Source organism: Blennius ocellaris (genome assembly GCF_963422515.1).
Source record: "Blennius ocellaris genome assembly, chromosome: 4".
NCBI classification, from domain to species: domain Eukaryota; kingdom Metazoa; phylum Chordata; class Actinopteri; order Blenniiformes; family Blenniidae; genus Blennius; species Blennius ocellaris.
This window is the reverse complement of record NC_137653.1, coordinates 5,300,751-5,316,234: the sequence shown is the minus strand read 5'-3', so window position 1 is coordinate 5,316,234 and position 15,484 is coordinate 5,300,751. Positions and strand designations below refer to the sequence as shown.

Here is a 15,484-nt window from a genome sequence, read left to right as displayed (position 1 = left end):
CATTTAGCTTTAGCCATTATGAGAACTGTCAAATTCATTTCTTAATATCAATTTTTAAATTTCCATTAAATTAAATCCAGAAAATAAATGTTGAACCAGAGTCTAAAATGTTAAATGAATAATATAAACTCCCACAGTCAATTCTGAATGCCTTATATCAATAGTAAATGTTACATCAAAATGTTAAATTTAATTTGGAACCATTATCTTAAATAAAACCCTGCGGTGTACAGGAAAGACACATTTTCCATCGCCCAGCAGCAGATGTGCCACAAACACTGTCTGTGTTTGTACCAGATTGGGGGGATGCTCTCACACAGCAGTGGCACGCTAAAATCACATTTGTGGATCTCTAATAAAGGTGAAGCACCCAAACAAAATATTCCTTTGAGTGACATGTTACTTTTAATTCAAATGTTAGACTTGGATTCAATTTAATGTGAGTGGCATGGGTGATTGATGGTGCTGAATAATTGGTTAAGAGGCAAATTTGCATCACTAAAATGTAGATAAGCACGTCTTCACCTCTGCCACATACACACACACACACACACACACATACATATATATATATATACATATATATATATATATATATATATATATATATATATATATAAATATATATATGAAAGTAGTCCCTCAGACACCAGTAGAAGTAAACTTTCTAAAGCTTTCTAATCAGTGTGCCTCAGGAAAAACAACCTTCTTGAACTTAATGGTAGATAGCACCTTATAAAAAAGTGGATTAACTATTTAATTTACTTTTTATACTTTTGTAACATCGCTAGCTTGTTTCTATAATATATTTCCTGTTTAATTCTGATAAATGGGGAAGATACTAGATAAAAACTGTAATACCTTCTTCTTCTTATGATTATAATTATTATTTTTTGTTTTGCATTTCTTAACTCTGAAGTCCCTCAGCAGGAGTAATGCAGCAGCATCAGCTACAGCTTTCACCCCACTGACATATTTGCTATCAAACTGTCCATCAAACTCATATTAAAAGTTTTCCACAGCTGATTCCATCTTCAGATTGCTCATTATGTTCATTCAAAACTATGTTTGCCAGAAAATACACACAAGTGAAAAGCTGAGCCAGCATTTACATATACAAATCGATTCTCAATCAGATGAATAGCACACGCCCACATTATCATATGTATTGAATGAGGAATCCACCGATCAGCAAAGATCCTTCAACATCCACACATTCAGCATAAAACATAATCTCTAATTGTGTTTAGCCAGAAAGGCATCATTTGATCGACAAATATGGATGTGGAGCTCTTCTCGTCGAGCGTCATCAATCCTGTTTTTTGAAATGACCTTCAGTGCTCAGCTGTGAAATGTACCTTGGTTTGTGTTTGAGCAGCAGAAAAAAAAACAACATATGAAGGCCAGTATAAGTATATGTGGGGAAGTGCTTAAAAGATAGAAAACCAAACTTGTTAGAATAAAAAGCTAAAGTCAACATCTTCACATAGTTTTTAGGTTCAAATAAAGCATCTAAGAGGAAAAAAAAGAAAGAAAAGTGTAACAATCCACTATACCTGGTGATTTTCGGGACAAATATCGTTTTTCAATTTGCTCCAGGTTCACCAGTCGTCCTTGGAAGTACTGCAACACTCACCAGGGGAGGACAAAGACTGAGTGGATAAATGAACTTTATGTACAGCACGTTTTCACTGCTTTATCACCCATTTACACACAGTCAAACATCAATGGCGGTGGTTGCCATGCATAGGGCCCGCCCACCACCGTGAGAAGCTTTCTTCAAGGACACCTTGATACCTGGGCAGGTGGAATGAGGGGGACATCTGATTTCACTGTTGGTGTTTGGAACCAATGCGACACAGTACTGGAGAGTACGGATAGGGAGGAGTGTGTGACTTTCTCCAGTGTGGCAAAAAAAAAAAAAAAAAAAAACATAATTAGAAATGCACTTGCAGCTCAGAAATTTAAGAAATTCCAAGACGCTGACAAACTGCATGTTTTGGCAGCTCACAGGCTATGAATGTTTTCTCTGTGTCACAAACACATGAAAACAGAACACATTTGTATTCAAATAATTCCCCGCTGTTATAAATCAGTAATTCCAATGCCTACGGCTTTACCAAAAACAAATAACAGCTGAATTTTCAACATGGTAACAACTTCAATCCCTCAGTCGTTCGGTAGATTCTGACTCGGTATTTAGGAAAACATGTCATACTTGTCGCCTACAATGGTTTTCCTTTTTTTCTCCCCCACTGAGATGAAAGGCCGCAAGACTGATTTCCAGATGGGACATTAACCAAGGACAAGGAGGCGTTTCCCAAAGGCTTTGAGCCCCGGTCACATACTGGCGTTTGCTGCAGGGTGCTGAAAATTTCGTGCCGTTGGATTTTATCCAGCTCCTAATTAACATTTATGCATGATGAAAGCACCTATCTTCAACAGTGCACGCAAATGAGTTTCCGCATGTTTTCTTTTTTTCTTCTTCTCCACTTTACAACACGACAGTTGCTGATGATAACAAATGTAACCGCCTATTGGGCTAATTAATGGTTCTTTATTTAACAAAATTTAAATAACTACCTCAATACTCAGCCCAATGCCTCTTCCTCTTCCTCTTGTTCTTTTTTTTTCTTTTCTTTTTTTAATAGTTGCCAAATGTGTAAAAAAGATTAACTCTTTCTAAGGGACTCAATTAAATACTTGAAAAATGTTTTCCTTCCAGACTGTTATACAATTTTCAAGACATGAATGCTCACAAATTCTAGAACTGTCACCAGTTTTACTGTCACTCTTACTCATTATATAACCTTGACCTCCTACTTTCTCTTTCAGAGTTTTGAAGTGTTGTGTAAACGTGGTCATTTCTCCAATAAAGGGTTAAAGTGAAATGAGTGTCACACAAACAGTAGAACATTTTCAATACAAGGACATTGAGCACAGTACAATCAAACATCTCCAAATACATGTTTCATGGCGACTGCTTCGAAGTGGATACCGCATATATATATATATATATATAATATTTTAGAAGGATTGTATGAATTAGATATATGATATGTTGTCATGTATGTGCGCAGGGAATGTTTGTGTTAAAATGACGCTCAAGAATGTTTTGTGCACCTTTAGTGTACTGCTTCATCTTGTTTCTGTGTGTGTGTGTGTGTGTGTGTGTGTGTGTGTGTGTGTGTGTGTGTGTGTGTGTGTGTGTGTGTGTGTGTGTGTGTGTGTGTGTGTCTTTTCAGTCTACTACAATTGTTTTCTTACCATAGACTAATGGGACTTGGTGTCATTTAGGCTCAAAACCTTTCAGAATTACAAAATAACATAATTTTTTGACTGTCATATTTTACCTATGTCTTCATACCAAAGTGCCTCTGTGATCTTGTTGTAACACCTGTAGCAACTTTGTCTTGTAATCTTCAAACATCGCAAAACAGTTATGAACCTTCGCTGCGAGAAAGAACCACATATTAAAGAAAAATGGCTGGAGACCTTGACGAGTGAAAGAGAAGATCTTTTCACCATTGTCAAAAAAATATGCGAATGCTGTTTTTGTCTGAAAAAAATCTTTCGTCCTCATTGACGGAAAGTTCCTTAAAACAAACTTTGATAAGACTAATAATTAGTGATATCAGGGAAGTGCACAGGGATTATTCTCTATTCTTTTTCTGTGAAAACAAAGGTTTTGACTGGGTACTGTGGTTTCTTCAGCAGTCCAAACACAAGCATCTGAAGGTGATATGGTGACACTAGATTCCTCGTAGGTGTGATTGTGAGTGTGTGAAATTGCATCCCCGCCTTCTGGATGAATGCATTTCATTTCAATCAAACACAGTTTAATCCATACAAAAATAACACCAGACACAGGACACTAGCCAAAGAGCAAAGTTCAAAATAAGGGTTAGTGCAGAAAAATGCTGCAATACTTCTGTGAGCTTCATTTTTTTTTTTTTAAGTCTCAAGGACAGTACTTATGAGGCCTTTCTTTGGTGAGGACAAATGTTTCTGAGTCAAACGGACATACTTAACAATGAACAAAAATATGTCAACACAACTCACTATGGAATCTATGCTACTGAAAAATATAGAATATTTAATCTAACGTAACATATGAATAACCTCCACAATAATAATAAAAAACGAGTTAAATGCACTGCAATGCATTACTGTGGTGATATTTTTCCCTTTCGAAGCAGAGTTTATTGGATACCAGTTAACATCCTCTGCACAGCGCCTCGAAAGCCTGTAACGTCCTGTGTTTAGTCTGCTTGGAGGCCTTTAGTCCGTGCTGTGTTCATACATCAATTAACTTCACCAGAGTTCATTTGGAAGATGACCAAAAGCACTTTTATTTTTAATTTTTTTTAACGGCCTCAATTGGTTATTTGGTCCACACGTCCATACATGAGACACACTGACAAGAGCAGTTACACCAGGATTTCTTTCAATCTCAATAAATGCATGAAAACACCCTTTAACACACACAGCCTGCATTCCCTGCGTGTCATCTTGAATCTGAAACCTTCGTCCCTTGGCTATCAGTCCTGATGTGCGGTGGTCTGCCAAGCTGCTCTGGGAAAAGACGTTTTCACAGCTTCAGCTCAGTTGTTGTTGGACCACTACAGAAACATTACCATCCTTCTCTCACCACCAGTGCGCAATAAAGAACCAATTTCCACCTTTTCAGCCTGTGATTTTCATCAACTTGGAAGTTGAGATGCAGCACAAAATGTTCCGGCTCAGTCCTGAAAGAGACTCTCGCGCACATTATCTTTGAACCACAATAATTCTCCAGCTCAAATTCCCCATAAGCATCATTTTGTAACTTTTTTTTTTTCTCCCTTTCGTTGTTTTCTTTTTTTTATTATTATTTTTTATCTCAGACACTGCTGTTAAGTTTTAATGTCGGGAAATTACAGCTTTGCAACTCACAGAAAGTTGACTGGCAGAATATAGTCTGCATTGGTAAATATGGGTTTTCAGAAAGAATTGAACATTTTTCAGCTCATCTATGGAAATCTGAGGGCTTTGTGAGAATACAGCACAGATAATGACATCGAGGACGTCGCTTTCAAAAAGATGGGCCACTCCAAACAAAGATTAAGATGCTATAAGAGCGAGATGAGTGATAATTTCCTCTCTATATGTGAATATTAAAAAAAAAAGGATGCTCATCCATCCATCTGTTCCTTCATCATCCCTTTGAACCATATGTTTATCCAAGTTAGTGGAGCTGCTGATCTCGGCATACTGTAAGTGAAAAGGCAGAAACGGGCCACCAGTCCACCAATTAACTTATCAAATGTCTGGACTATCGGGAGAATACAGAATTGAATCAACTGTTCTTGCTGTGAGCGAGGATGGTTAAATAGTGGTTTTAAAGATGATATCCTCTATTATTTTATAAAACCTTGCTTGTTTTTGCCCTATATCAAAGCTGTAGTTATATATGATTATTAAGAGGCACAGATAAAGGGGATATTTATTTGTACGTAATATCAACCTATTATTATTAGAGTTGCTAATATCAGTACATTATTCTTACTGTTTCAATAAGAAATCACTTTTCCTCACAAGGAGCACACAAAACCAAAAAAACCAAACCAACACATTGTCACAGATTCATTATTTTTGTAATGTCAAAAACTTTAAGTAACGTTAAGGACATATCCCATTTTAAAATATTTTCCAAACTCTTTCTTAGTTGAGCTTTCTAATTTTTACACATTATTATGAGACTGATCCACTGGCAGAAAGCCACGCATCAATCGGATCCTTTTACCACGTGTTCATGTAAATAGGGGATTTTCTATTCTCTCCATCTCTAACAATTTCCATCAAGCGCGGCTATTTACAGCACAGAAAATGGCAGTTGCTGCCATTTTCTTTCACGTCCGATCCGTCTTGACATGCTATTGCAGTATCCACTTTACTCACCATTAAAAACTTTCCCAGAACTGATTTTTACTTCTTGTAAGAAGTGACTGACGAGGGAGTACAATCTGAGCACTTGATGTATGAGGATATGCAGGATCTTGAAGTTTTATATTTTACAATCAACTCCCTGTAATCTCCTCAAATTCAGCTGCCTTGAAAACATGAGTACGATGTTCAATGAGCTTCCACCTCAAGGCTTCAGGATCTAAAAATGCAAATCGCCATGCAGAACTCACGTTGTGACATTAACACTCATTGCTTTGTGATTTTTACATCAGAGGAAAGTGCAAGACATACATGCACGGTCTAAAATTAAGAGGCAGGCATTCTCTTGGGTGGCATGTCTGAGCAGCGTTTGAGGAAAAGATAATGAGAAAAAAAGAGCACTGCATACTCAGCATTACTACAGGTCATCATTATCATTATTCATTTGACTGGGATTGTCATGGAAAATCCTGCGCTCTGTAGATGATCTTAAATCTCCAATAAGCCATGAGGAAGGAAAAAGAAAAAAACGAAAACTAAATCTTGATGAGGATTTGGTCTGAGAAAAAAAACAACAAAAAAAAAACGACATGCTTTCTCAAAACAGTTTCCAGCACTTGTGTATCCCGCTGTTTGTGTTTTTCTGTTTGCCAGAAGGATATTACTGCAGAGTTAGAAAGGGAACTGCTGTGCTTGGGTGGATACACGGCGAGAACAAGGTTTTAATCCACGCTGTGGCATCTATTCTCAACAAATCAGAAAGGTGGCCAATATCTGCTCCTCTAAAAGGTGGAGAACAACCTTCAAGAAAAACAGAGGAAGAGGCACTGTGTAAGATGTCCACTTGACAACTTTACCTTAAAAAAAATATATAATAAAAACACAGTCTAGAGGGGGAAGAGGAAATAAATCATCAAAAAGGCATTGCTTCAGAGAAAGGCCACCTTTTCACACTGTCCTTCTCCTTTTTAATCCATATTTCATAACACAGCATCTCATCTGCGGTGTGAGGCACGCGCACGCGCACACGCACACGCACACGCACACACACACACACACACACACACACACACACACACACACACACACACACACACACACACACACACACACACAGTACCCTTTCATTCATCTTGGCTGTAAGAGCTTCGAGTCATTATGTTTGTAAATCAGTCGTTCCCCAGACAATGCCCTAAATGCACTCATGAACACAGGGTGTTTGCTGCTGCCAGGGATGCCACTCAGCAAGCTCATTTTCTGTACAAGCAGTCATGTTCCTGTGTCACAAAAAAGCAGCAGCCGGTCCAGTACACAAAGTATAGACCCACCATGACCCAGGGGCGACACAGATGACCGATAGCACGATTAATGGACATTACAGCTAAGCTGTAACGCATTCAAAATTTGAAAAAGAAAAAGAAAAAGGCCAACAAAAAATAAACAATAATGATGATCTGTATGATCTATGTAAACTAGGAGAGTGCATTAGGGGTGAGATGAGAGCAGGCTTTGTCGTTTTCTGAGCTGAGACACAGAAGCTAATCCTCTCAGAAAAAGAGAAAGAAAGCTAACCTCGATGCAGCCCAAACCCTTTTCCAGTTTGTCATTCCGCACTTCAAAGCATACATGATGAAATCCCCCAAGGTATTATAAGAGCTCTGGCATAGCAGCCATCCTCTACCCTGTCCTAGCCTAATGCCTCATAAATGGAGTCTGGAAACATGTCCCTTTACTATTCCGTAAGTCTTTGTAGCGCTGGATCTTTAAGAACCTTTTTTCAAGCTGCAGAGGAAGAAATGCTTTCCTACTGGTGGAGATATGAGGCATTTGTGAATCATTATGTGGCCAAGGGATTCCTGTCCTCTTGCCGTAAAATACTGCAAATATAGAATGCACATGTTCGTCTTCAGAAACGGTTAGATCAGGACACGAACCAGGCATTGATCTTCTTCAGGGCTTTGCTGAATAAGCTGTTACACAGAAATACAGTGCACAAGAAAATATATGTGCCCTAGATAGAGACAGGTACGTAATTTAAGTCTTTCAGCTCCCAATGCGCAGGACGCCATTGAATGCCAATTGTTAAACAGCTTGCTGAGCAGTCAGATTATTGGGTTTCATAAATGCATCCATTATTGGTCTCCAGGCTTCAAACTGACACAGCCGGCCTGACCGATTTGAAAGATACAGTTTTGGCCACTATGAAGGACTCATGCAGTGAATTAAAGAGATGAAAAGTAAAAGTGGACGGCGTCCAGCTTGTTTTAGACAGAAGCGGCAGATAATTTGTTGTTTTTTTTGCGGGGGGGGGGGGGATAATAATAACTCATTACTTTTAGCATCAATATGTGAAAATTGATACTGGGTGTAGCTACAAAAAACTTTTTTTTAAAAACTGGATACGTGTAAACGTGGCCTCAGACACACTCACATCCACACTATGGAGCCTCTTCCTCGAACTAATTGATGAAACTTCAGCTGAACTTAATGAGCGAATCCATCAGGTTGCCACACACAGTGCCGATAGCTCAGCTGATGTATCGCGGCAACACAACATTACAAATATTTGCACATTTTCATGCCCTCAATGAAAGGCAGTGCAATATTCAACTTGTTCCAGTATGTACTTCATCTTTTCAGCAAGTGCAAGGTAATGCTACCTATGCTCGAATAAGTAACCAGTAACTATAACCAGGTATCCATTTTCAACACCAGATGTAACAATAAACGGCTGTGTGGACATTATTTAGGCATGGCCTCAACATCCTGCAAGCCTGAAGTGGAAAAAGCTTTACAGAAGATAGGTGGATGGGTGCATCCAACTCAATATACTGGCAAAGTAAAAATCAAAGTTGTGAAATTCGGTCAACTGTTCAAGTCTGTTTATCTGTCATAATTAAGAGCGTCAATCCTGTTAGAACCAACATCCAGCACCTACATACTACCACGGCAGAAAATGGCATTAATTGTTCCATTTAACAGCCAATTCTCCTGAATAGAAGTGTGGCTCAGCTCTTACCCTTTCTGCTATAGTGTCTCATATTAATCCCTTAACCCAACCACCTCACACCCTCCCTTTGGGCCAACTGCCAAACCTGCTCCGTTTCATCTTTCAAAATGGCAGAGAGGGCAGTGAAACAGAGCGTGCACTGACTCTTTAAACAACAAGGACCGTCAGAATGTGGTTTGTCTATTAACCGAGATAGAGCCCGAGTGTGTGTGTGTGTGTGTGTGCGTGCGTGTGCGTGTGTGTGCGCGTGTGTTAGAGAGATGGAGAGAGAGTAACATAGAGAACGAAAGAGATAAATTGAGGGAAGTGTGTCCGCCCCCGCTGTTCTCACTCAGTAGACTTGAGATAAGGTTTATCTCCGGTACCTAACGAGTTCACCCAGTCGCCCTCTCCAGCTCCCACTGAGCGGACCAGGGTGCGAAGAGCAGCACACAGCCAGCAGTGGATTGAACTCCCTTAGGTGACCTGTGCGTGTTGTTCATGCTATGCTGCCTTAGAACTTTATTTTTTGTAGGAAATGGCTTCGGCCCCTTCGGCCACATCTCCTTTAATCTGGGATTTCTTCTTCTTCTTCTTTTTTTTTTTGCTTTCTTTTCTTCATCCCTTCCACTCACTGTAACTCAGACTGCCAAGAGAAGCTGCAAGAGCAGGAGAAAGAGCTGCAGAGCTTTGGCACAGAGAGGCGTGTGTGTCCCAAAGGCAGTGGCTGAGGCGAAGATGGAGACACAGAGAGGGAGTAGGGGGCTGCTGCTGAGTTAAGCCCCTAATCACAGTCTGCTCTGCATGAAGGACTTAAAGTCACTCCATTTAATGCTACCTTCTCTTTCATCAAAAAAAAAAAGAATAGGAAAAGAAATACTCCCGCCTACCTCTTCAGTTTTCTGATACTTTGGTTCTTACCATGTTCCTATTTACGGAACAGTGCAAAGCTGTAGGAGAAACTCACATGTATGTCTACATATATGTATATGTAGACATACATCTGCTATAGGGACTGCAGTAAGAACATGCTACAATGAGAAGTGTTGTGCAGTGTTGGACAGTAAAACTCTACACAACTCTTGGTGTTTACCACAACTGTTTGGAATCCACTTGAATTAAGTAAAAAAAAAGAAGAAAAAAAATCAACAACGCACTAATCATATGTCTTTCATTGATATACCATTGTTAATTTTAAAGGAAGAGGAAGAAATAGCTGCTTGTCTGATGAAATGTTTTTCCTTTCTAGGGTTTTTTTTTCCCTTGTTCTTATTAAGATGAAAGCCTGCTCATTCTTACAGCTCACAGAAAGCACTGTCACATGAATCAATTTCATGGTAACCCTCATTTGTGACTGACATAGCCGCCTTGCCCTCCACTGCTGTGCTCAGGTGCTCCGTTTGTTTGTGCAAAAGAAGAGAATATGAGAGGATCCCTAAGAGACTGCAGGGTCCCTCTGGCTTCAAATATATTAATTGACTTGGCTCGGCTTCCAGTCAGGTGTTACACATTTTTGCAGAATGCTCTGGAAGGTTGTCAAGATCTTTTGGGAAATTCCACTCATGGTTGTCAGAGTTCCACTCCCTGCACTCCCAGCTGCTGTTTGAGCTCACCTTCCTCTGGTCCACATGCCAGGCAGACTATGGGTTGGTGTATGGGTCTTAATCTAATCCTGGAACATTGATTTATGCTTGGGTGTCCCACACCCATTAAGATAATTGCATGATCACTTTATAACATCCTCCCTTGGTGGCCATGGTAATTTGCCCTCCCCACCACCGCCCAATTTGCTCAGTCGGACCCATAACCACGTTATAGATATGGAAGATGTGGTTGGAAATATCATCTTTCACCTCTTCCAAATTGATTTCAGACCATTTCCACCGGCTTCTAAAACCCCTTTAAGCCTATCGCTCACCTGTACTGACCATTTGATCTATTGGAGGCTTCTAGATCTTAACAGCTTGTATTGATCGAAGTTCTTCAGCCAGCAACCTGAAGGTACGCTCCTGTGTCACCTTGTAATTCCAACAGTCTATGTATCTTTGAGTGAGATCATCACTAAGACAGTGTATTTCCAGCCGCTAGGTCATGGCAATTGGGCTTTGATTGCATTGAATTGGAAATGGGTGTGCAAAATGTCACTATGATCCCTTCCGACAAAAATCTTTTCATTTTAAGATAAAAGAAAGATTATGTGACTGCTGTGGACTAATAGCTGCTTTGGGGGAGAAGTTAGTGTCGGTAAAAGTTGAACTGCTTTGACAGATTGGTCCAAAGGGAGGAATTCTGCTTCCTGAATATAAACATTGGCAGTTCAGAAACAATGAACACTTCAAAATATGTGCACCTTCACTACAAATAAGTAAGTAGTGATTTCAAAATTAAAAATGAAATGGTAAGATCACCCATCCTAAAATGCTTGTTGCTCAGCTGAAGCTGCTCAACTTCAAACTCAGATAGCAGGATGGTAAAAAAAAAAACCTTAATTCTTAAATTCCATAGTTAGTGCCTCAGCAATAAGACACTCTTTCATGTCAAGCCATTTTTAGCTTATTTTCTTTACCTGATTTGCATTCAAAATATTTCATTTGGTTTTTCATTTCATCCATTAATTGGGGTCACACTGCAGAGCTGTCATCTTTAGCTTCAGCCAGCCACCATTAGTAAATGCCACATTTTGTAGCAGGAGATGTTAAATTCCTCCGTGGTCAGATAATTTGGCATACCAAATGCACAGATAGCGACCTCGTTAAATCTCTTACAAATATATGACAAATTAATGAGCAGGGTTGGCTTTTTTTTTCTCACTCCACCAATTGCAGTTTCACTTTTTCTTTTAAATATCTGCATATTTTTGCATTTGCAAACTAACATCTCTGTCTAATTTGTTCCCTTGGTTTATGATGCAAAAGTGCTGTTGTTTCCCAATATGAGCTGTATATACTAGAGCTGCTTGAGACAAATCCATATAATCCACTCTAACAAAATAGTCGACACGGTGTAAGTACATTTTACTACACTGAAGGCTGAAGCCCAGCGTAACTTGAACAGTCTGAACACAACTCGAACACCGAAACCATCACTTTTGTTCCTTTACCTGAAGTCTATAGTCATGCTGTGAGTGATTCAACAGAAACTGTAAATACATCCATATTTCCAAAAGTCTCCAAAAGTTTGCAGATGACACTGACAAGTAACTTTGGGTAAAACCTTTCATGCATGGTAATCTTTGGCTGGGCAGGCATTAACCACCGGGGAGCTGACAGCATTGACAGTAACACCTGTGAACACCGAACTTCGTGACAACATTTTGGAAAAAAAGAAAGAAAGAAAATCAAATCACGTATTTAGTCATTGCGAACTCAGTGAAACACATTTTCACATTTAAATAAAGATGGTAACACTGAAAGTACACGGGAATGCACATTTCTGCGGTGTCATGCTCTTTGTGGTGTCGTGGTTAACTCTCTACATTCGCAGCAAAAATAGCCCTGGTTCAGTTTGGGACTTTACGTGCGGAGTTTGCATGTTTTCTCAGTGTGTACATTGGCAACCTCTGTGCACCCTGGATTCTTTCCACAATCCAAAGTTGATGGATGGATGAACAGGCTGTTCTGTGTGTGTTATTCTTTCATGTACATATCGGATGGTGTTCGGTCATTTGGCCTTTCCAGATTGCCAATATGTGTGAGAGTGATTAATGGATCAGATCCATCTCCCCAGTGACTCTAACTTGAATAAAAACAATACACAAAAGATATATATATGATGGATGAAAAAAGTAAATTGTTCCTGTTACAGCTAACAAACCATGCAAAGTGGGTCAGTTGTTACTATTAGAGTGGTTTTTGTTTCATGTAAAGACGTTGCAGTGACACAAGGGACGTGACTACTTTTGTCCATCCATCTATCGTCTATATTGCTTTTTCCAAATCTGGGGGTGCTGGAGCTCATCCCAGATGACTGTGGGTGATGGCAGGAGGGTTCGAGCAGAAGAGGCCAGCAGGCCATCACAGGCCAAGCACAGAGAGACAATCACATGAAAACATGGCAATAACGATGCACGCGATCATGTAAACTCCATACTGATATTCAGTGGGTATTACTGCTGAGTCAACAGTGCTAAACACCACACTTTTTGACATTTTATTTGACATTTTAGATTGTTAGGCATAACAACCATCACCTAATTCCAATTACTTGAACATTATTGCAGTTGAACATTTTTTTCCCACCATCACATGTAAATAAATCTCCACGCTTCACTCTGTATAGGCACACCTCGTGGCTATTTGATTGCTGTATCATTGATTTAAAAGTATTACCAAATTGATCTCTCAAGAAGGTGTAATTAATCTTGTGCCATGGTATTTTATTTGATCATACAAATCAATATGGTTTCCAAATGTTGAGTTATAGTCAAGCTGGGGTCATTTTTTTCTCTCTAATTAGTGAGACATAAATCATTGCTGAATTTAACTGAAAAAGCAGATGCTTCTGCCGAATGCTTTTTTTCACACGTCGCGCTGTCATCTTCAGGAACGGTAATGGGATTTACCTTTCTTTCTGGGGTCTTCATAGCAAAAACAGGCATGTGGCAAGCGAGGAGAGGATACCAAAATGGGGCCACAGTTTTCCCTTCATCTTCTCCACACAGCCAGCCAGGTGAATTCTCTTCTCCTGAAACAGTCAAATAAAAAAAAGCCTTTTTAGTCGCTTCTCATTTCACTCGTACCAACTTTATGTTTACCTCCCTGACTCGGGTTTATTTGTTGTCAGCCTGCATCTCACCCTCTGCCTGTCAGGCTCCATCAAACCAAGCAACATAATCAGAGGGAAATTTCACAACCTGAGGTATGTAATATAAACGGCATTATTAGCATGTGAATGTTATAATCAGCCAGAGGCTTACTCCCTGTTGTAAGAAGCAAGGCCGGGTGCTGCCAACGCAGGGCCTCGGCAGTGATTAAACCTGCACTTAATCAACAATGAGAGTCTGTCCCAGCAGGGAAAAAATGCAACTGCTGGATTTGAGTTACAATAATGGATTTGCCTGGTGTGTATATTCCAGCTCTCGCTCGCAGCGCTGAGCCTTACAACAGGTGCACCCTGTCAAGTCACCAGGCAAAATCTGCCAAAGTAGGCCCATTATGTGATTGTGTAATCATCAATTTCAATTTAAAGAAACTAAATTGTGCATGAAATTCAACAGCCTGCTAAAACTTTCATCTCGGTCTGTCTGTATTTGATACCTTGGAATAACCTGTGTTTTACTAGTTGTTTGGCTCCAAGGCATGAGGCACGACACCCTTTTTTTGGGTCCAAGTTTCAAAAGTTGATTGTGTTCCTTAATCAGAGTAAGGACTTCTCACTTTCGTAGTGTTTAATGGATAATGAATATACCCAGGAGTCAGGAAAACATGTAGAACAGAAATAGCACACCGGTTTTAAGAGGTAGAGCAGTGCTTCTGAGCAGAAAATAAAATCAATTACTGTATATTGAAAGATGTGGCTTTTGTTTGAGAATCAGCAATGCAAATGTTCCCCGCATTTGCAATAACCACGCACAGACTCTGTAAAACTGAATGAAGAACAAATCATGTTTACAAATTGAGAAACTAAAACGAATGATTGCGAACATTGAGCAACATTAAATAACTGTGTCATCTCATCTCATTCAATGTCCTGCCTTTGCTTGTCTGTTTGTTTGTTTTTTAGGGCTAGACTAAAAAAAAAAACCTAAAAAAAAACCCAACTTGACGAAGGCCCCTTTGGCAGCAATTACAACTTCCAATCTTCTTGGGTGATTCTCAACAGGCTTTGCGAGCGTGGATTTGGAGGTTTATCCCATTCTTTCTGGCAGATCTCAATAAGCTTTGTCAGTTTGGATGGAAAGCATGGGGAAACTGCCATTTTCAGGTCGGCCCACAAATGTTCTGTGGATTTAAGTCTTTTGCTGAGCATGAACGGCGAGAGACTTGTCCTGCAGTGACTCTCATTGTCATAGGTGTGCGCTTTGAACTGTTTCCCCCAATCTAAGGTTGCATGCACTGTGGATTTTTTTTTTTTTTTTTCCTCGAGAGACATTTGTGCATTCATCTTTTCCTCTGCTCCATCCAGAGCTGCAGCCCCTGGAACACCCACACCGTGCGATTCTTCACCTACAGCTACACGCTTCTCTCCTGAGACAGATGATGAGCAGAGGCTGATATAAACAAACTGCAATGATTTCAGCCCACCGAGTTCAGCTTTGGCTTCTGATATTATTAAGAGGATATTTTGTTTTCATGTTTCATCAAGTCGTTCGAATGCTAATTGACAACATCCAGGTAGAATTAGAAAAACTCTTATTACGTAACGTCTCATCAGCACAATCGATGTCAGTACTGAAAGGATGTAATACGAATGGCAGGGCGTGTGCTATCGTGCCCAATAACCGGCTGAGATTGGCTGCAGTGCATCCCTATTCTTCATGGAGTGATTGGAAAAAATGGATGTCGGTGCATGCACGTTTATATGCATGTATTCCATACTATGAATGGTCTGATCTGATTCTTACAGTTGACC

The 15,484-nt window shown here is 39.7% G+C and overlaps 1 protein-coding gene across 2 annotated transcripts in view; it reads right to left on the bottom strand.

Moving 5' to 3' along the window:
• arhgef10la (Rho guanine nucleotide exchange factor (GEF) 10-like a) overlaps positions 1 to 15,484 on the bottom strand; it is a 125,688-nt gene that overhangs the window by 38,444 nt on the left and 71,760 nt on the right. For both annotated transcript variants that reach the window (XM_080494940.1, XM_080494941.1), the window contains one exon: positions 13,476 to 13,597. In XM_080494940.1, the coding sequence (XP_080351066.1) occupies positions 13,476 to 13,597 (122 nt within the window). The remainder of the gene's footprint in view (positions 1 to 13,475; positions 13,598 to 15,484) is intronic.